Source organism: Thunnus maccoyii, chromosome 2 (assembly GCF_910596095.1).
Source record: "Thunnus maccoyii chromosome 2, fThuMac1.1, whole genome shotgun sequence".
Taxonomy (NCBI): domain Eukaryota; kingdom Metazoa; phylum Chordata; class Actinopteri; order Scombriformes; family Scombridae; genus Thunnus; species Thunnus maccoyii.
In genome coordinates, this window is record NC_056534.1 from 9,717,687 (window position 1) to 9,739,642 (window position 21,956).

General features: G+C 41.3%; 1 protein-coding gene across 1 annotated transcript; it reads left to right on the forward strand.

Moving 5' to 3' along the window:
* Positions 1-4,697: 4,697 nt before the first annotated feature.
* Positions 4,698-11,215, forward strand: LOC121884972 (protein ELFN1-like). Its single transcript, XM_042394118.1, has 4 exons — positions 4,698-5,003; positions 5,089-5,242; positions 7,970-8,136; positions 9,121-11,215. Exons 1-4 carry the CDS (start codon positions 4,714-4,716, stop codon positions 11,213-11,215), a joined length of 2,706 nt encoding a protein of 901 aa, XP_042250052.1. The 5' UTR covers positions 4,698-4,713.
* The last annotated feature ends 10,741 nt before the right edge of the window (positions 11,216-21,956 follow it).

Here is a 21,956-nt window from a genome sequence, read left to right on the forward strand (position 1 = left end):
ATTGATGCATGACCATTTATGTATTCTACAGAGCCCTTTGACTTTGGGAGATAAAAATCAGCTGCTTGTCAAAAAGATATGAACAGCAGCTATGGGTCAAGTAAGTTAATAAGAAAACATCTTGAAACAAACCACAGCCAATTAGAAAGTGCCAAGAGAGTGTATGGTGCAAATTTGACTAGTGGACCATTAATGCAGTCCATGTTAATTCGCCCAAAAATGCAAAAACATCAACTGTTAAGACGTGAGCTGTAAACTACAATAGCTCACTGGGATCACCAGTTCTTCCTGTTATTGCCTTTCAGTCTCTCTTCCTTTCCGCCAATCTCTGTACGTTTATAATTAATAAAAAAGATTCAGTCACCCATTTCAATCAGCAAAGACACCACAAGTGATCAAGAATGCAGAAACTTTATTTGATAAGATGTTGATGTCGACCCTTTCAGTTAGAGTAGATTATAAGGATGGAGTCCTATACATAGCATCCAAACACAGATCCCCCAGGAGAGCCATAGACAGGGCCTTGACACTGGTGGCGGTGGGGCGGTGAAGGGCTGATGCAGATAAGCAGCATCAACTTCAATCACAGCAGAAAGACAGAACTGGTATCCTTCAGCTAAGATGATCATTGGATAACAGGTCTTTGGATAATAACTGAAAGGTGGAGCCCCCAAAGTGATGATGAAATAAAATATTAATTGTCCTGCTTGAACTTACACTAAAAGATTTATAAGTGCAAATTTTTTTTGCTCAAATTGACACATTTGAAACCAGTGCGGTCACGTCTTCGCATCATTTATGCAAATTCATATCTAATCTCTTCTTTCCCTTAAATGCATCTTTCCATTCACCTCGCATTCTATCTCTTCTAAAAATGAATTAAGTCAAAGGACACTGGAGTCTGTTTTTGCTTTTTTAGCAGCCGCAAGTTTAGCTGCTTTTTGCTACGTGTTTGTGCCTGTGTGTGTATGTGTGTGCATGTGTTGAGAACAGAATAGGGAAGTGCTACAGAAACACACACTCCCGTAGAGGGGCTCAGTACCCTGCTGTATGGCAGACTGTGTGAGAAAGGTGACACACTGCTGTCTGTGCGTATCAGGGGACTGTCACCAAGCCCAGTTCTTAACACCCTCTAGGATTTTTGCCATACATACACTGATTCTTCCCTACAGAACCTGTACGTCAAAAAAGTATATTCTGAAATCATTTTATTCTTTAAAGCAAGGTTCAGTCCACTTCAGTCTACCTCCATATGACAGTTTGTACCCTATAAATCTTTGAGTGTGACATGACTAGAAAGCGAGCCGGTCATGATGCTGAGTGCTGGAATATTTCACGCGGCTGTTCTCAGAGGCAGAGGTAGCGGCATGTGTGTGTGCGCACGGAGGACGCGGGCGATGAATGATGCAAAATGAAAACGAGGCCGACAGACTCTTAACAGTTCCTTCTGTGCATATCACATTAGCTGCAACAAGTGTATTTACTACAAAAGGAGGTCAAGTGCAAGCCAGTAACTGCAACAGCATCTCTCTCTGCTGCTGTCCTACACTCCTGCTCTGTCTTCTGGCCCTTCAGCTGATATCACTTACCTTGGTACAGAAAGAGGTCAGGTGGAAATCAGCCGTCTTTGCCTGTTAACTAACCTGTTTGTTCTCCCCGCCTACTCTGTATCCTCGCCAAAGTCCTGTGTTCTCCGTTGTAAACAGTTTGTTTACTCAAGCTTAACCCTTGGTCAGCAAAATGGACATTTCCTGTGCATATGTGTGTTTGTTTGTGTGTGTGAAGCTGGCAGCAGTTCCTACCCTTTTCCTGGTGACCTAACTGGGTAGTTTGTCTCATGCTATGTGGGAGGAAGTCTCACCATCAATTATAGATTGTGCTGACAGGTTGGAAAAATCTTTGCCAGTGCATACACACACACACACACACACACAAACACTGGTGTACGCCAGTGTACATTTGTGATATTTATATAGAAAGAGCCGAGGTGAAAATAACATCCAACTTCTGTTCCAGAAGTTAGAGAAACACATATTACTAAAATTCCACCCCTGAAATATAATCTTCCTAAACAATATGTTGTGTAGTTTGCACCATCTGTATAGACAGGTGGTAAATAAAAAATAAAAATAAAAAAGGGAGTGTCGAATAGTAGGGGTGGGACATAACACAAAATGAAGTTTCAATCCAATGCAAGTAAAACCAAGGCCAGAATCACCAATATTAATATTGATACTTTTTATTACTATTACTAGAGAGAATAATATGTCATGATTTGAGGTGAATGCAATATAAATAAGGTACTTCTGAATATATTTTCATTACTACCACGAATAGTTTGCCAAACATTAAGCATTTCCTTTGACCATCCTCTGAAGAAGATATATAATCCAATCCTATCACTAGACAAGAACGTCAATACTGGACGAGTCTTCAAAACTCCAGATTACATTCATTTACATTATGTCCAATGCCGTATTAAAAATCCTCTCTTTCTACAGGATGTGTGCCTGGTAACTACAGCATGGGTATGGCTAGGGAAACATTGTGGTTATAAAAAATAAAATATGGTTAAGTTAAGTTGAGGTTAGGCAACTAAAACAGTAAGTTTAGGGAAAAAGTCTGACGTGCTACACCTTTACATTTTGCCTTGCTACTTATAGGGCGCACGATTCCCTGTGTTGGCATTGGAGGGGAGTTGAGTGATTGTCCAAAATGGATATAATTCCTAGGGATATTTAAGCAAGTGCGTGTTGCTTTAATCAAGTGCATGTTGAAACACAGGAGCGTTTTTAATGGTAAATAACAGAAATGTTTATTGTGGGTCTTCGTCGTATTTAAGGTATCAATCCAGCCGCTTCTACTGAATAATGTTTTTTAGACAGCTGTAGTTACGGTCAAGAAGTTGGAAGGTTGACATAAGAACAGTGTTGGTGGATGTATTACATCTGTTGCCGTGCTGGGTAAACTTGATTTGAGCTGTTTTTTGGGTTTTTTTTTAATGCTAACAGAAATTGTTGTTTAATTTAGGTAGAATCACAAATGATTCAAATTCTAATAGCAAGAAATTTAGAAGATATTCATTAATCTTAGAATATGGATAGTAAACCCTAAGAACACATTTCATTTCTTTAGAAAGACCAATGAAAGAAATCCCCCAATGATAGATTGGATTGACTTACTAGCACAGATGTGACGTCAGGACTCTTTACAAGGACACAGTATGTTCAGGGAAGCTTCGTCCCTTTCTTTGAGATCTTTGTCTTTCTTTCAAGATCTTTGCTTTCTCCCTCTTTGTCAGATTAGAGGTGACACATCAGCACATCTTTGCCTCTCTGTTCATCTGTAATCAATAAAGAGGGAGCAGCAGCCAAAAGATGCTTGTGAGGAAGGCCGGCTCTTTCGCTCCTTCCCACTCATTCTCCTTCACCTCTATGATGTCACATCCTGTTTGTTGCTCTTATGGCCCAGAAAGAGGCTCTCAAAGAGAAGAGGGAGCCACTATTCTAGCAAATTCCCCCGACATACAGACAGAGAGCCACTCTACATCCCTTTCTCTTCCCAGCCTCCTTTTTCTCACAGAACCACAGCCTCTTTCTCTCCTCACCGCCCTCTCCCTCCTTCTTTGCTCCATCTCGCCCTCTCTATCCCCTCCCCCAAACATCTCTCCTCAACGCTCTCTTGCGCCCACTTTTTCCTCCTCACCATTCCACAGCTCTTTGCGAGTCCTTTTCTTTTCCCCGCCTCCTTCTGTCTCTCCTGTTCCATCAGACATCAGCTGTTTTTCCCAGGAAGTGTTTTATTTAGAGCAGATTAATTAATTAGATACAGTATCAGAGCCATGGCCATTCTTAGCCCAGGCCTATCAAGGCCCCGAGGCTAATGGTGCGGCAGAAAAAGTGTGTGTGTTTGCAAATGTGTGCACATACAGTACAGCAGCAACAAGCTCTGAGTATTTTTAAGATTTGCAGGTACTCGTTGTGTAGCTGCACCAATGTGCTTTAATTGGACGTGTCAAGAAATGTCTTTGGCGTATAGGAAACATGTGTGTGCATGCATACATTTGTGTGTGTAACTCTGTGTGTAAGTGGGTGTATGTGTGCCAGACTGTTATATAAGAAGAAATAGCTACCTCTATCTCAACATGCTGGTAACAGGGTTGTGTTTGTTGGTATCTCACAAAATAAGCCACCGTGTTTCATTAGCGATTCTTTTCTAACACCCTCCTCCCATCTCTCTCTCTCTCTCTCTGCCTCCAGGGACAAGTTCTCACACCAACTACAGAGCAGCAAGCAATGAGGAAGAAAGAAAAGAGGTGCTCGTCCAATCAGAGATGCAGATGGCCACAGAAGACATGAGTACCAGCCAATCTGGCACCAGGACGACGTCCACTTGCCAATTTATACATAACAAATCAAATGTGAACCCCTAATTTAACAATTGATACAGTTTATCTATATACTGCCAATGAAGGGATACATCTCTCTCCTGTGCTCATTTCTAAATTAAGGAATCCTTAATTCCTAACACGAATTTAACATAATTTCAATTTGAGGAACAATTACATGTGCTGTGTAATTGCTGTGACTCATGCTGTGACTCAACCTCAAGCAGTACAGACACAAATCTGAAGAAAAAGTCAACACCAAGTCATCGTACAAACCAGACCTCACTCCCTTTCAAATGGCGCTAGCCTGCATGAATAAATGCTAGATGGCACGCATGTCTGGACGGCTTTCTCCAATGGATATTGTGGCGACATCCCAAATGGCCCAGAGGACAGGACTGGGCCGGCAGAGACAAAACGTGGCTGGAGGTTCTTCATCAGTGGTCCTGTCCACAGCTAGCTCCTTCCTCTGTTGGCTTGCCCTGCTGTCAATATTCCGGTTGCCAATGGTAACAGCTGACTGCTGGCTTATCGAAGGGGAGAAAGGCTTTGTGTGGCTGGCAATCTGCAGTATGAACCAGCCGCCTTATGAGGCCATCCCCTCCCACATAAACAGGTGAGAAACCTTACCAAAGTAAGTTATGTTTGCATTATTTTGCCTCTTTGCCAGATATCTACAGCTTTCACACTTCTGTCAACAGCACTATTGTGGATCTGAGGCTGAATGAGAACAAGATACGGTCAGTTCATTATTCGTCGCTTAGTCGCTTTGGCAACCTCACCTATCTGAACCTCACCAAGAACGATATCAGCTATGTGGAGGACGGAGCATTCTCAGCACAATTCAACCTGCAGGTGAGTGATGTCATAAACATTTATATACACCCACCGGCCACTTCATTAGGAACACCTGTGGAATTTAATGCAATCCAATATAACAGCTCTGACATAAATTCTACTTTTACGAAGCTTATACACTTTCAGTTTTTGTTGACATTAGGGATGTGCAGAGGGCCCAGTGTTTGTATTGGTATTTGTATTTGTTGAGGCAGCAAAATTATTTGTATTTGTATTCGAATAAAAGTGGAAAGAGGCTTAAAAATCCTGTTTTTGTTTTTATTACATTTTTAATTTTACAAAATTAAAAGTGTTACAATAAGTGTTCATGAATAAACTACCTTACGAAGGAGGTCCCCACACCAGGTCTCAAACTGGAGTCTCCCAGATCATAGACGACTGCGCCGACTACTGAGCTAAAACTTTACTCAACACCTCATTGCAGACAGACCTCTTCCTATTTATACACCCATAACACAGAGACAGCACAGTGTGTAACGTGTAGAGAAGAACTTCAAAGGCAATTATTGCTTTGCACTTTTCATTTATTGCCTATTTTTTACAACCTAACTTTGTGGAAAGGAGAAGGGGAACAACAGGTTATGGAGAGTCCCTTGGGAGCACTTTGCTTGTGTCAGTAGCTCAGCTTTATCTCTGGGGAACACCCCCAACTCCAGGAGTGATGTCCAAATTAGGAAATGCGCGTCATGTAGCAGGTGGATGTGAATCCCCTCGTTGAGACCTGCTGATAGATGTAATAGTGGAGCAGAAAAGAGACACTGAGATAGTAATGTAACCACCTGCACGCAGGTATTTGACATGGTTTTTTTTTCTCCTAAAAACAAATAATTTTAAAAATATTCCTATGAAAGAAATATTCGTAAAAAAACCCACTATTTGTGCTTTGCCGAATAATGTATTTGTATTTGGGCACACCCTTAGTTGACATCGTCAGAAAGGTGATAATTCTACTTGTGTTTATTATTGAGGTCATAGTGAATGGTATTGGTGTGCTGGAGTGCATTACATTGAAAAGTGTTCCTAATATTGTGCCTCCCTCATGTATGTTAATAACCTCAATAATAAACATAAAGTAGAATTATCACCTTTCTGACAATGTCAGTAAAAACAATGTATAAGCTTTGTAAATGTAGAATTTATGACAGAGCTGTTGTATTGGATTGCATCAGATTGCACAGGTGTTCTTAATAAAGTGGCCGGTGAGTGTACATGTACATGCATGGATACACTTGTGAATGCACATGCACACAATGGTGCAAAGTAACTAAGTACATTTATCATTGACTGTATTTAGATACAATTTTAAGGGTACTTGAGTATATTAAGCTACTTCACAACAAAATTTTTTACTCCACTACATTTATTTTAAAATTATAGTGTCGGTTAATGTATAGTATGCACACAGTATAGTTAATGTTTCACATATAAAAAAATCTGATCAACACAAAATATGATGCATTCCTACACATTAAACTGCCCTACAGTACTGTATATATATTGTAAAATTAGCTCTACCTTTACCAGCTGCAACATAAAAATGCTACTCACATATAAATGCATCAGAAGGCTAACAATCCTGGGTATCAAACCACAATACATCTTGGTACCAACCAAAATGTGTCTGTAGCACAGAGAATCAGTACTGTCAGTAGTCAGTAGTAAGATTTCTTAACTTAATCTTTAATGAGATATTTAATGATTTAAATCATAATTTTGTCAATTTTAGACTGTATTTTATTTGGGAAAAGTTCTTGTCTGGCTGCTTGTGCTTGTTTAGACGGAAATACAGAAATATGGCTTCTTCTGTTAAATGAAAACAACATTTTTAGTCTACAGCCGCACTCTGTGGCTCTGTGAGGATGTGCCTTAGGCACAGCAGTGCTTTGAACTAAACATTAATGTCAGCATGATAATATGCTCATGATGACAATGCTAACATGCTGATGTTAAGCAGGTATAATGTTTACCATATTCACCATCTTAGTTTAGCCTGTTAACATGCTTTTTTTGCTAATTAGCACTAAACAAAAAGTTCAGTTGAGGATAATGAGAATGTCATTAATTTTGCAAGTACTGGAATTAAAATTTTGACATGATTATGGTGCTAGCTGTAAAGTAGGGATCATGGAAGTGATTATAATTCATCCTGTGAGGAACATGAATGTCTGTACCAAATTTCATGGCAATCCATCCAATAGCTGTTGAGATATTCCAGTCTGGTACTTTTTTGTACTTTTATACAAGTAAAGATTTGTAATGAAGGACTTCTTATTGTAATCAGAGGCAGTATTTTCATTACAGTGTGGTACTGCTACATTTACTTGAGTAAAGTATATCTACATTATTCTACCATTACACACACACACACACACACACACACACTACAGACACAGACACACAAGAAAGACAAGACCCACTCATTACGGCTTCCAGAAACATTTGGACAAAAACGTTTTCAACAAACTGAGCTGAACGCGGCCATAATGAGCTGGCGTGCTTACATGTCTACCCCAGCCGCTGGAGCTGTGCCAGGAGGTAAAATGTGAACAAGAAAGATCTGAGTAAATTCAGCACAGCATAGCGGCTTAGATCACCATGTGAAACATGAATTGTACTGAACCGTCGTCTGTTTGTTCTGTATGTTTCCAACTTGTAGTGAGTGATGCCTGGCGCTGGCCGGCTCTTCAGAGATTAGAATAATCCCACTTGTCTTTGTCTCCCCAGGTTCTCCAGATGGGCTTTAACAAGTTGAGGAACCTGACAGAGGGGATGCTGCGCGGCCTTGGCAAGCTGCAGTATCTCTACCTGCAAGCCAACCTCATCGAGACTGTTACACCCAACACTTTCTGGGAATGTCCCAACATAGAGAATATAGACCTCTCCATGAACAGGTATTGACCTATGTCTGTGTATGTATGAGACAGACAGAAAACATGCTGTCTTAGTGCTGAAACGATTAGTTGATTAATCAATTATATGTCTGAAAAAAAACATACTCTATAGATATGAAAAGTTGAGTATTTGCTACTTTTCTTTGGATGAAAATGGAATTTTAAAGTGTTAGCTGGACAAAACAAGTGATTTGAAAACACTACTTTGGGCTCTAATTTCCTTTTGTTGTTTAAGTGGAATCCAAAAAAATTGAAAAGTTTACTCACAGTCTGACTCATCTTTTTAGGTTCATATTTTGTGGTTAATTGGTGACCTGTATGATGCTAACTGGGCAAATGAAAAAAAAACAAGTTTAAATATTTCTGGCACCGCTGCACCGGAGTTAGATCGGAGATTATACGTTTTCTTAAACACACCCAAAAGATCAATGTTAAATGTTAGACTTGGTGTCATCATCTGAAAATCAAACATCAAGGTCTTGCTTTTTAAATTCCCCATTTTGCACTGATGTTGGGCAAACCTAAAGGGAAAAAGCACTGCAGAAGATGCAGAGATACTAATTTTCTCTCTGAGAGTACAGACTATAGACTGTGATGAAATGCTGCAACAAGCCAGCTTTTCAATAAAAGTTGAGATTCCTTCTTTTTCCTCAGTGGGAATAACTGTCTTGTTCTTACTATTGGTACCATAATTCAGCAATATTACACGAGAGGGGTGTGCTTTACCGTCATTGACAGTGATGCGGTCAGGAACGAGGCTCTTTACCGAAATGTAAAAGCTGAATGGAGCAAGTTTAACTCTTCTTTGAGACTTGTTGAAAGGTATTTTGGGAGATGTTTAAGACCATGAACTGAAGTCTAAGAAGACTGAGGAACAAGTACATTTGATATGACAGCTTGATGATACTGTATTCATCTACGTGAGTGTATCTGAGGGTGATATTTCCATTTAAATCCATGATTTTCCTCCTGTCTCTTCCTCAGGATCCAGGTGTTGGATGGCAGTTTGTTCTCTGGACTCTCTAAGCTGACCACCTGTGAACTTTACACCAACCCATTCAACTGCTCTTGTGAGCTGCTGGGTTTTCTACGCTGGCTCTCAGCCTTCCCCAACAGGACCAGTGAGCGGATGGTGTGTGACTCCCCTCAAGGATTCTCCGGATACAACCTCCTGAGCCAGAACCCCCGCATGCCCACCCAGCGCAACGCTCTGCACATGCTCAGTGTTGTATGTACAGATGACGGCATTAGCGTGACATCCTTCTATGTCATCGGCCTGGCTGACTCCACCACCCCACCACCAGATTTTGCCTCTCCCTGCGGATTGGACGATTGTGCTTCCGGGACCCCTCCTGATGAGGTAATCACCTTGAGCCCCATTATCTCTGACGGCTATCCGATCATGACGCTAAAGCAGGTGCTGCACTCAAGCGCTGTGATAACAGTTCAGATCCCTCATCCGTACAGGAAAATGTACATCCTGGTGCTTTACAACAACAGCTTCTTCACAGATATCCAGAATCTGAGGAGTCAAAGAGAAGATATTGAGCTCAAGAACTTAAAACCTAACACCGACTACACGTACTGTGTGGCCTCTATACGAAACTCCCTACGCTTCAACCACACCTGCCTGACCATCTCTACTGGTCGCCGGGCTGGGGCTGAAAGGATAGCCAATCAGTCGTCTGCCACCCACTACATTATGACTATTTTGGGTTGCTTGTTCGGCATGCTGCTCTTCCTTGGCCTTGTTGTCCACTGCTTGAGGAAGAAGAGGATCATGGAGGAGAAGGAGAGGAAGATGAGCAGGATCCAGAGGACTCTGATAGAACTCAAGTATGGCGGAGAAGCGGATATAGAGGGAGGGAGTGGAGCATCTGTTTCCCAGAAGCTTGGCGGTGGGGACAGTTTGACCAGAATGCCCTACCTACCTCAGGGTGGTGAGATTGATCCATACAAGCTGCAGGAGGTGATAGAAACACCAGCGCACAAGCCTACTAAACTGAACTACATGGAGGTCAGAGGGTCTGGCGTGGAGAGGGAGAGAGAACGAGAGCGAGAAAGAGAGATGTCGCCACAAGCAAACCCCCAGGGTTCAGTAGCAGAAATCTCAACCATCGCTAAAGAAGTTGATAAAGTTAACCAGATCATCAACAACTGCATAGATGCCCTCAAATCTGAGTCTACCTCCTTCCAACAGGGGATCAAATCTCCCTCTTCTGCAGGCGGAGGGGCTGTTTCAACAGCAGAGCCACAGCTGGTGCTTCTGTCTGAGCAGGGAGAGCGAGAAGAAAGGGGAGGCGAGTTCCTCTCCCCAGTGTATAAAGGAGGAAGAGGAGGAAGAGAAGAGAGGGGGAGAAGCTACCACCATTCGTTGCAGCGACACCACAGCATGGAGGCTCCTCCGACCTCTAAAAGGCCCAGCACCTCTTCTTCTCCTGGCTCTGCCCGCAGCCCACGCTCGTTCCGCTCTGAGGGAGGCTACCATTTGTCAGAAACCCGCTATATTGAGAGGAGCTCACCGGGAGAGAGAGGAGAAAGGGGAGGTGGAGGAGGAGAAGCCATCCGTACAGTCAATCCGGCAGCGGCAATCTTACGAGCTGAAGCGCAGAGAATCCGCCAGTACAATGAACACCGCCACTCTTACCCTGGCTCACAGCAGCACCTCCAGGAGCTGCAGCACCACCCTCAGATCCTGCAGGAGCTCCACCACCACCCAGGGGGCCGTAAGCCCTCTGTGTTAGACCCTCTCACCCTCAGCAGGCAGGCTAAGCAGCGGGAGCTGGCCTACTCCCAGCTCTCACCACACTACCCACTCTCGCCCCAGTACCACAACCTCAGCTACTGCTCCAGCCCTGAGGAAGACGAGGAGGATGAAGGGCTCCTCTGCACCCCGACCCTGGGGCTATGGGAGAGGTTCAAACTGCACCGGAAGAGGCACCGGCAGGCATCCATGGAGGATGAAGGATACGTGGCAGCCGGACACGCACTGAGGCGAAAGGTTCAGTTTGCCAAGGATGAGGATCTCCACGACATACTGGACTACTGGAAAGGCGTGTCCGCCCAGCAGAAGGCCTGATCCCACACCTGGAGACCCCAAACACTTTGAAGAAACATAACAATTCTGCATCCATAACATGTTTATACACAGACCTATACAAAAAAGACCTGTAAATACACACAAACACACACGATATACAGGATCTAGAGAATCAAAGTGCACACATACTTCTACACACACACACACACACACACAGGCTCTAAAACTAAGCCTTTGCTTCTGAGAACATGGAGGACCAAACTAATATTATATTGAACAACAAAAATCATAACTTATAGAGAGATTTTTTTGTAATGTAATGAAAATCATAGCTCTGACTTATGTAGCTATTTGTACTAAGTTTTGAATGAAGAAAAAAAAAAAAAAGAATCAACATTAAGAACAGAAACCTTAAATGTTGCCGGGCAACCCATCCTGAAATGTCACACTTCTAATCTGCCTTGAGACCTTAAATGAACCTGACCACGGCAGATTGACCTCACCAAACACAGTATTCTCCACCGATGAAGATCTCACTTCGCCGGGGGAGATAGTTTTCGCATCGCGCCCTGCGATACTGCCGCGAAAGCAGACATTTGGAAAGATTTGCCGTGATTTTGGAGATTTAAAACAAGAAAAAAACGACAAATTCAGGATGGGTCGCCAAGCAACAGTATTATTCAACTGTGCTGAGAATGAGTAGGTAGCTCTCACCAGAGAGTGAGTATAATGTGCCAAATCAACCAAGGGGATAGTAGAGCCCTACTGTGTACCAACTTCTCCTCACCACTGTTTTTATATACAGAATTTAAAAAAAACCTAGAATGATATGTTGTTATTACTATTAATTATTCTTATTATCATTACTCGTCTTCTTATTATTCCTATGATCCTCATCATTAATATTCTATTATTTGAATATGGCATGGCTCTGTCGTGTGACTGTGTTTTGACTGTTTTGAACCTCTCAGCTGAGAAGTGAACACCAACAGAGACAAACAGTATGATGGACGAGACATTTGAGCTCTTCTTTTCTACCAAGAGGATTGTGCTCTCTGCTGAGCCAAAAAAAAAAAAAACAAGCCCTTCTTTTCTCTTGGTGAACCCCTGCTCCTCATCCTCCTAAAGAGGGAACGTTGTACAGATGAGAGAGAGAGAAGTTCTATATTTGCAACAGAGGTGACTGTTTTGTTTGTACAACATGGTTTTGAAATCTTTCAGACTTTTCAGAAACCAGAATCCCAAGTTACTTACCTACCTGCTCACTTACAATGGTACGTTTTTGATTTTGAAATCGAACTAAAAATTCCAATCTTCAAATGAATGTCTTCAATTCCCACAGGGGAAACATATCTGCACTGTTCAAAATCAAAAAACGACTCTTAGGAAAAGACCTAAAACTCTCAGCTTCCTTCCCGAAACACTGTAGCTCCACTGTGTTTTATCAAGAATTCTTTTGTTTTCTTCCTCCTCCCATCTCCCATTCCCCAGGTTTTTACTTTTTAGTTTTTTTGGATTCCTCTGGTTCCACTGTGGTGCCATTGTGCCAACTTGATAAATCACAAAGAAGTATTTGAAATTATTTTAAATACTACTATTTACAGACCTCTTCTCCTTCGCATCGACACACATCAGTTTGCCAAACAGAACAACAATTTGCACAAAACGATCCACCACCATTGGCTCACTGCTCCCCTTCTATCCTCCAATCATTTCTAAGACCAAAGTACTGTGGTAGTAAATTGATCCTTAAAGCCCCTGACCCGGCCCCAATATTTTACCCACCATCACCCTTACAGTTACTACTCTAGCACATGCATACACACACACATCCAAGTGTACACACGCACACACAACCACAACCACACACAGATGAATGTACTCTTCGTGAATTAATACTGTTTAGCAGCTGGATTTTCTGTTTCTAATGTACAAGCTGTATTCAAACAGTGTCTTCATCTGTCTGACAGAAAACTTTCTTCAGATGGCCACTTGTGTTTCAGAATTGGATACAAATGAGGAATTATTGGCTGTCTAAAAGACAAAAATCTGACCAAATTCTGGCCCTCTCGAGGCAGATTCTCACGGATGACTTTCCTCTCACCAGTTGTGTGTCACAAATTGAACCAAACGTTGTCTACGAGAAGCCCAAAATTGCCACTGCAGGCATCTATCGAAGTAATAGCAATGGTTATAGATTTTGGGGTTTCGCCTTATCAAAGGTTTTCAACTGAAAAAAATTCCTAATACAAGAAACGAATGAGAAGAAAGATGTGATTACTATCACTGAGGTGGTGAAAAGAGACTATATGTATACCTGCAATATCTGCAGGATCTGAATACTGGAGGCTGAAAAGAGGAGAAAAATGTGAAAATATTGCTGTTTATTCTATATAGAACTGTGCTACAACAATTTATTTAAGAAGACCATAAACCAGGGATGGAGTCAAGAAGATTTCAATCCAGCGAATTTTGAAAAAGCTTGTAGTATTCACAGTATCGACAAATGATTTGTAACAGCAAACGTTTATACTGACTGAATCGTCTCTGAATTGAAACGCGGTTGACTCCAACCTTGGGACGACACTGAAAACTACACAATAGAAACAACAGAGCTGGCGAACAATGAAAAGTTTATTTGGTGAATGGAAACACTGTATAAAATCTTTTTTCTCTGCTATAATGAGTTCAGAATGCTCAAGTCATGAAGCCCTGTTAAAGCCATAATCGTGGGTTAAGTGAAATCACCACAGCTATTTGTAGCGCTGCAAAAGCACATTTGTTTGTGTGGTTTAAATAAAAATAAAAAAAAGGGCAGGTTTTTTTCTCTCCTCGTGCTGCAGCAGCTGTGACACGGTTCCTCCGCCGCTGCAGCAAACAATCAAACTCTGATCCAAAAGGAAACTGATGGCTGTGGTTATTTCTGCATTACATGTCCCAGATTGTGGCTTTAACTAAACAACAGCCTTAAAACTTTCGATTTTCTTTAATCTTTTTAACTTTTAGCATTGCTTTGAGAAATTGAAAAATGTCCTGGTTTCTTAACCTATACTTTCCTGACTGCAATTTTATAATTGCTTGATTCTTAAGCCTCACTTGAGCATTCTTTGAGTAACAGTAATATCAATGTAGCGATGTATTAAACTACTGTTTTTGTTTTGTTTTTTTCATTCTGTTTATGAAAAATAATGGCCTGAATTTATCGTGCGTCAGAGAGTAGCAGAGCTCATCTAGAATCAGACAACAGCGAGATGACGGCCGAGGCCACCAGTCGACAGTAACCCTAATCAGCGCTGCTATTCTTTGAAGCATGATGAAGAGAAACTGTGTTTTTGAGACAACAATGCCTAGAAAGTGGAAATAAATAGAGGTCCTACTTGACAACAGACAGAAATGACAATGGAGCACGCCGCAAGGAAAATCCTCAGTGGAAGCTTGTGTTATATTCTTCTAGTGAATGACTCAGGAGCGAGAGAGCAAGAGAGTGAGTGAGAGAGAGAGAGAGAGAGAGAGAGAGAGAGAGAGAGAATGCTCTGCCACAGGATCTCTCAGAGGCTTTCTTTCTTTATTTTCTTGTCAAAAAATTAAAATGAGCACAATAAAATAGCCTTTCTTTCACTGTCTCCTTTCCTGGAGAAACCATACGTATGCCAGAAGTTTTAAACACACTCAGGATCACATTTCACATTTTAATGTGAGTTGATTACTTTTGCTTGAGTAAATGCTCAAAGGGGTCGGTTATTATTGTCTCACTTCCCTCCAGTGGTGTGTAGTCGTGCAGATAGTTTTGAGATATCTGTCTCTTAGATCTCTACCTCCACAACGATAACATGGGAGTGAATGGGATTTTATTTGCGGTGCTCAGAGCACAACCAAATTATATTTTAAAACTGTTTTTTATAGGAAATATTTCTTCAGTAGAAAGTTATTGTGTTAATAGCTGATTGTGAAACTTGTGACTTTTCATTGAACGCAGTTGCCGTGGCGACGCGGCGAATCCTGATGTTCCGCCATTGCAAAATAGGGTTCAGTGTCAGTGTATCCAAATTACAAAAATAACATAGTTTTTCACTTCATCTCAGGAGGATTCATGCCATGCAGGTGGTTTTGGTCTCACTGGCCCAGGTTTTGAGGTATCAGTCTCTCAGATCTGCCTCCAACCGATGCAATGACGGTAAAAGACATTTAGTTCGTGGTGCTCACAGCATTGAAAAATAACATTTACAAAATTAAACAGCAACAATGTTACTCTTGAAAAATCCAGTTTTAAAATGGGACTTTTTCTATGGTAGATTTGCAATGAAAGTAAAAACAAGATTCCATTCGCCTCCATCGTGTTGGAGTGTAGGCGTAAATCTCAGAAACCTGGGCAAACTAAACCAGAACTATCTGTATGTCAAGCCACCACAAGAGGTAAATGAGAAACTTTGTTTTTTTATCATGTGGGTGAAACGACACTTTAGGATAACAACACTGACAGACACATAAAAGTTACTTCAACTTAAATAATGTCCTGTCTGACATGTGGTTCAGTCTGTGGTTGCACAGTGATACAGAGTTAAATATTTATTGCTATATATATATATATATATATATATAACCAATTTCTAGTTTTATAATATCACACAGTAACATGAAGACAACATCACAACAGTAATTCAAATTGGTTAATCCATGACTGACTGATATTTGTGAACCGTTTTTTGGCTTGTAGTTAAATATCCTGTTAAATAAATTGCATAACCATGTGAAAAATCATTTTTGGCAAACCTACACACTTTTTATGCCTCAGTCCAAATAGAATCTGGTTAAATGTAAATATGGGCCAAATTTGCTTTAGGAAAACTTGGATGAACACGGATCCTCCGTCAAGATACTGCTTCGAGAAAGACTTCAAATAAGTGGGGGGAAAAAAAAAAAGAAGTGATGCCATGTTGGATCGGCACTGTGGATGAAAGGCCCTATTCGGAGTGTGTCCTTGGTGAAATGAATTAGGATGCTTACTTTGCTGAATATTAATTTGACAGCAGAAAGTGAATGGACCAAGTGAACCATCTAATGAGGAGTGTCTTGAGACCGTGTATCTCTGCACCGAGCAAGTCAAAACACATTTTGAAATTTGGTACTTAACGTGGCAAGAAAAATGCTGCATGTAAAATAAGTTTGACAGATTTAGGAAAATTAGAGAGGATCTTTGTTGCTGATGTAACCTACTTCTCCAGCAATTTCAGGATGTTTTGCACCAAACAAAAAGGTCTGACGTGGTTGGAGGTTGAACTGTCAGCAGGTTACACATCAGCACAATCTGGAAATCTAGGCTACCTTTACTCACAAAAAGGGTTCTTAACTTGTCTCCCCCCCCCCCCCCCCCCCCCCCCCAACCCCAACACAGCCATTTTCTACATAGTTAGACCATCTACTTTCATTCAAAGGCTTTTAATGAGAAGCTTTACTGTGCATGAAGCAGGTAAGTGCATTACTCTGAGGAACATTAGCAATGCAACACAAGACAGCAGCTTTCACTTTTCATGCACATATTATAACACTGTCTGATACTGTGGTTACAAAAGAAGGATGAAAATCTTAAATCGGTCTCAAAAAATACACTGAACACTACTTAAAATATGGCTGGTTATGTCACACCTAATGGAGGGTAAGTACATGTACACCAGTGCTATACTTAAAGTGGAACTCTGTTGATTTTACACATCAAGATGAAGTAATAGGTCATGAGTAGAACTACTCAGCCTGTGAAAACAGTCTGTGAAAGTCTTCTGCAGCTCAGGAGGAGCTTTGTCACGTCTGAGAAAAGAACTCAAGTGACATCACCTGGGTATCTCTCTTGGGTTGTCATGAGAACTCAAAGCCTGGGTCACAAACTGGGGCTCTGGAAGAAAAACATGAGTGTTTCACGCAGGTGAAGTCTAATGAGAAGACACAATCCAGTTGCACTTTGGGAAAAGTAGGATCCAAAGTCATATATATCTGAGCCTCTGCTGATTCAGTTTAATTTATATTAAAGGGAGGCATATAGCATGGCTATAATTACTAGTTACTTTGAGGACTTGATTTTACATTCAAGATTATGAGATGAGGTCATAAAACATTGCTATTGTCTGGTAATATCTCAATAATAATGGGATATGGTAATGAAATATTGCTATTGTCTGGTAATATCTCAATAATAATGGGATATAGTAATAAAATATTGCTATTGTCTGGTAATATCTCAATAATAATGGGATATAGTAATAAAATATTGCAGTTGCAGGTAAACTTTTATGGAACTTTTTTTTTTTTTTTTTTTTTACATTTTAGACAGTAAAGTGGTTAAGGGAATAGTTTGACTTTTGGGAAAATAGTCATGACCTTTTCTGATGACTGTAAGATGTGTGTGGGTTCATTAGGGGGCTAGCTGCTGCACTTTGTACTTCTTATTTATTCAGGTCACAGAGGTGAGCATCACTTTCTCTAAAGTATGAAGGTACTTTCAGAATCCTCAAAGACTCCTCGAACCATCTGGATGAAAAAATATTCCGTCCACTGAATGAGGATTTTAACTTGTTTCCCAAGTTGCGCATTTCTAAATCAAAATAAAGGCGGTAAACTGCTAGCTACCTGAACAGGAAACACAAATTGGGAAATGGGTTGAAATAAATTTTTATTATGCAGCAGATGGAATATTTTTCATCCAGATGGTTAGAGAAGTCTGTGAGGATACTGTCAGAACTGGGGTAAATGTTTTTTAAACAATCTTCTGGGTTTTTCCAAACATCGCCCGTTAATTACCTTTTAGAGAAACTGATGGTGTCCCGAATATATGCTAACACCTGAGACACACAAACCGGGGCTAAGTAAGGTGCTAGTCAGGAGGCGATTAACTTAGCTTAGCATAAAGACAAGCTGCAAGGGGTCATGGTTGTCAAGGTAAGATTACCAGGCAACCAACGAACCCCCTGCTCCCACCCTCGAGCTAATGTGTTCTTTGGCTCCGCTCTTTTAATATTTCAACTTGTGGTGTGTTCTCATACATTGGTGCACATGTGCTTCCTTGTGCGCATTCACAATGAAAACTTAAAACATTGCTCCAAAGCATTACTAGTCGTCACAACCGCCACAGGGTAGCTGTAAAACACAGACATGTCATTCAAGAACATTTTCTCAACCAGTGGTGGAGCGTGTCCTGTAATTCTTCAGCTGATCTAAAAGCATGATTTTCATTACTTCATGATCTCCAATTTTGATTTTATAATACAGTTTTGGGGGTAGAGATCATCCACTACCACTCTTATTCACATCCCACAGCACAGTCAAGTGTGCATGCAGGGAATGACACAGACATACAAGGAGCCTGGACCAGGGGCTTATCTTTCCAGGTGAAGTATTGGGCTCTTGCACATGAATTACACTGCCAGCATGAATTTAAAGGGTGATTTAGATTCATGCTGTCTGTGTGATTCATGGGCAAGAGCCCAATACTATCCCTCCCTGAGCTGACGGACTGAAAATTGCAACTTCGGTACAACACAGAAGGTTCATTACACCTTATCTTTAAACTGCTGCAATACAAATGGCTTAGAGGCCTGATGGTGGGCAGCTTCTATCAATACGGAGCAAAGAGAACATGTCCTAACAGGGTCTTTTCATTATCCCTCCATCTCCTATCTGTCCTGTGTGATTTTAACCCAGGGCAGGTGAGTTTGGTATGTCTGCATGGTTACATCATCTGTCTTCCCAAACTCATTTTTCTCCTTTTGTGACGCCTCAGATCTCTCGCTCACTCTAAAACTCACATAGACTGACAGAAGTCCTTGTGTAGTAGAATAGTGAGAGACACTGCTTCTTTTTTTTTAATACCGAGGCATTACAATAGTTTAATTTAAAACTTTTTCGAGATCCGATTCCGTTGTTGAACTTTTAAAACTACACGTGATATTTACTCAAATGCACATAACGCAGTCATGACGCAGGGCAACTTATTAAAGAGCATTCCCGGCCAGCAGAATGAAAGATTTCAGTCGTGTACCCGGTGGGGCAGTTGAAAAGGGCAGCCAAACAACTTCTGGTATTACTGCTGCTCACAGTGGAAGAGAACCTACATTAAGTCTAGTTATGAAGCGCTGTGGTTGAGAGCTGCCCTTTCTAAACGTGGTCTTATCAAAGTAGTCTGACGCACAGCCGAGAAGGAGCCTCCAGCTTGCCCCGGCGTCAGAGTTTGGAACAAGTAGTTGTCAGGCACACGTCACAAACGGAGCCGCAGTGACCACAATATCTGTCTTTTTTAATACGTGTGTGCTGCTCATCCCCCCCCCCCCCCCCCCCCCCCCCCACACACACACACACACCCTCCCATCACTCTATCACTGTCCACGCTGACGCCTGCTCGAGTACAAAAAGAGGCCTCCCCAGGCACAAACAATAACCCCCATCCTCTATTCTCCACATGGCATTTACAGTGATGCCTACGGCAGGGATGGAGGGTAGGAGATATGAGGACAGAAAGAAGAAAAAAAAAAAAAACAGAAAAGAGCAGGAAACGGAATTAGGAATAAGGGGCTAAGGAAGATAAAAAGAGGACAGAAAGACAGGATTCTTTGCTCATTTTCAGAGTTTTGATTTCTCTCCGAGCCCCAGGGGTCGTCTTTGTGAAATAACCCTCTTTTAAAAATGGGAATTAGACTCGCTGTCTCTCTCAAAGATCACGGCCTAATGTGGGCCAGTCTGTGGAAGGAGGCGGCTTGATAGGGCATGATGATAAGAGTAATAATGGGAAACATTCTCACCACTGTATTAACACATATTAAAATCATCCCTCTAAAGGGAGGGCCCTATACTTCACACTGCAACACACAGACGCACACCAACGATAGGCCAAGCAGCATTAATAATGCACGGTCTAAGTGAGAGAACACTGTGGAAAGGTCGAGGCTGGCTGAGAGGCGAACAACATGACTTATGAGTTATTAGGTCAACGGTTACACCCGTTATCTACTCTTTGACTGGGTGAACGTATCTAACCTGCTCCTCTTTAAATATCTTATGAGGCAAACCCTCCAGGAGATAAAAATCTGAAATCCTAGCAGGAACGTATCCAGTTTAAATCCTCTTTGAAAACATCATTAATTGCATTTAGTTTCAAAACAAGGATACCGAGTGAGCAATTAGCGCTAGAGTACTGGAGATTGTTGACCCTGAAACTCTGCTCCCTTCATTAGGACAGTGCAAAGAGTGTGTATGTGTGGTGAAACTTTGGCGCATAATGCACAAAAACAAGAGATGGGATGTGTGCCACATAGGAAATGCTGAAATGCTGAAAAAAAAACAAAAGAATAAGCAGAGAAAGAGGCATAGAGGACAGGCAAAGTTTGAGGAAGGCTAAATGACAGGTATTTTGCCGTTTAGCCTTCCTCAAACTATCTCACCTTTCTTAATTACCACACAAGGTGACACTGAACTAGCTCAAAATGCACAAACACATGCCAACATGCATTCCTGTGCACGCACACTCGCTCCTAGATTGAAGGAGGCTAAGACGAGAGATCAAGGCAGTGCAAATTAAAAGTGCTCTAATTAGCCAAACTGTCACTCTCCTGCCCTGGCAGCCATATTGGAGTTTGCCTGGAGACCTGCCTGCCTGCACATTTCCACTGGCCTTCTGAACAGCCATATATATACTGTATGGGGGTGAGGATTAGAGGTGGTGGCTATTGAGAATTACACTTGCCAGACGTTAAGCACTGCAATAGCTCCAAAATGTTATAATGAATGGAGAGAGATCTGTTAATGAAGCTGCTCTGTGGAGGTCCATCATCAAAGGTACAAACTTTGCCCTGTTACAACTCCTTCCAAATTAGTTCTCTTAGTCTGGCACCAATTCTGAGTGCATTATTGCACCATTAGCCTTGGATAATTGTTTTGCCAGAAGATGACCATGAGGTAGCCCCTGATAATGTCTGAAAATAACCAAAATTTAAAATGAAGCCATATTTTACTAAAAGTGAATCTTTTAAGGACATACCAGGGCTTTTGCAGGTTTTCATATTATTCTGATAAGTATATTTTATTAATAGGAAAATAAGATAATTCCAATAAAAACTTCAGTCTGTGTTGCTTTCATTTTCTACACATTGCCGCTTTTATATTTTATCTTGCAGGTTCATCAGACGCTGATGCACTGAGTGAATTTCAAACCGACTACATTATACTGCTGCTGAGCATTTTCCAATGTATACTTCAAGTTTTTAGATTGATTTCCCACCTTCCAGCGAGCCTCTGATAAGACTTCACACCAGGAAAGTATGAAACTCAACTTGCGGAAACATGAAATGTTGAGTCAGGTAATCCATCACAATGAGGAGTGCCTTAGCTTTAGTTTTTATCAAAGTTATGTTTGTCATGAGGTAATACAGCAGGGAGCTGAAAGTGTTTTGAAATGTATCCCTGCTGGTGCTTTCAAACACACCAACATCTGACATTTCAGAGTCGACCACTGAACAGCAACTTACGGTAGTTCATGCATTTGATTTCGATTTGTTTTTTTTGCCAACATACAGCTTGTCAGAGTAATGCTTTTTCACCGCCACAAAATGTGGCAGTCCCTGCTTACAGATGCAGATGGCAAATAAAGGCAAAAAGTGTTCAGTGTAATGGACAAATCTCATGTTTTATGTCTTTGTAAGTAGACCGTATTGCAAACTGAGGAACGTTGGGACACAAAGGAAAACTGGAAGGTATAGAAAATCAGTGCTGACAGCTATTTAAAAAGGTTTGGTTTGGAAAA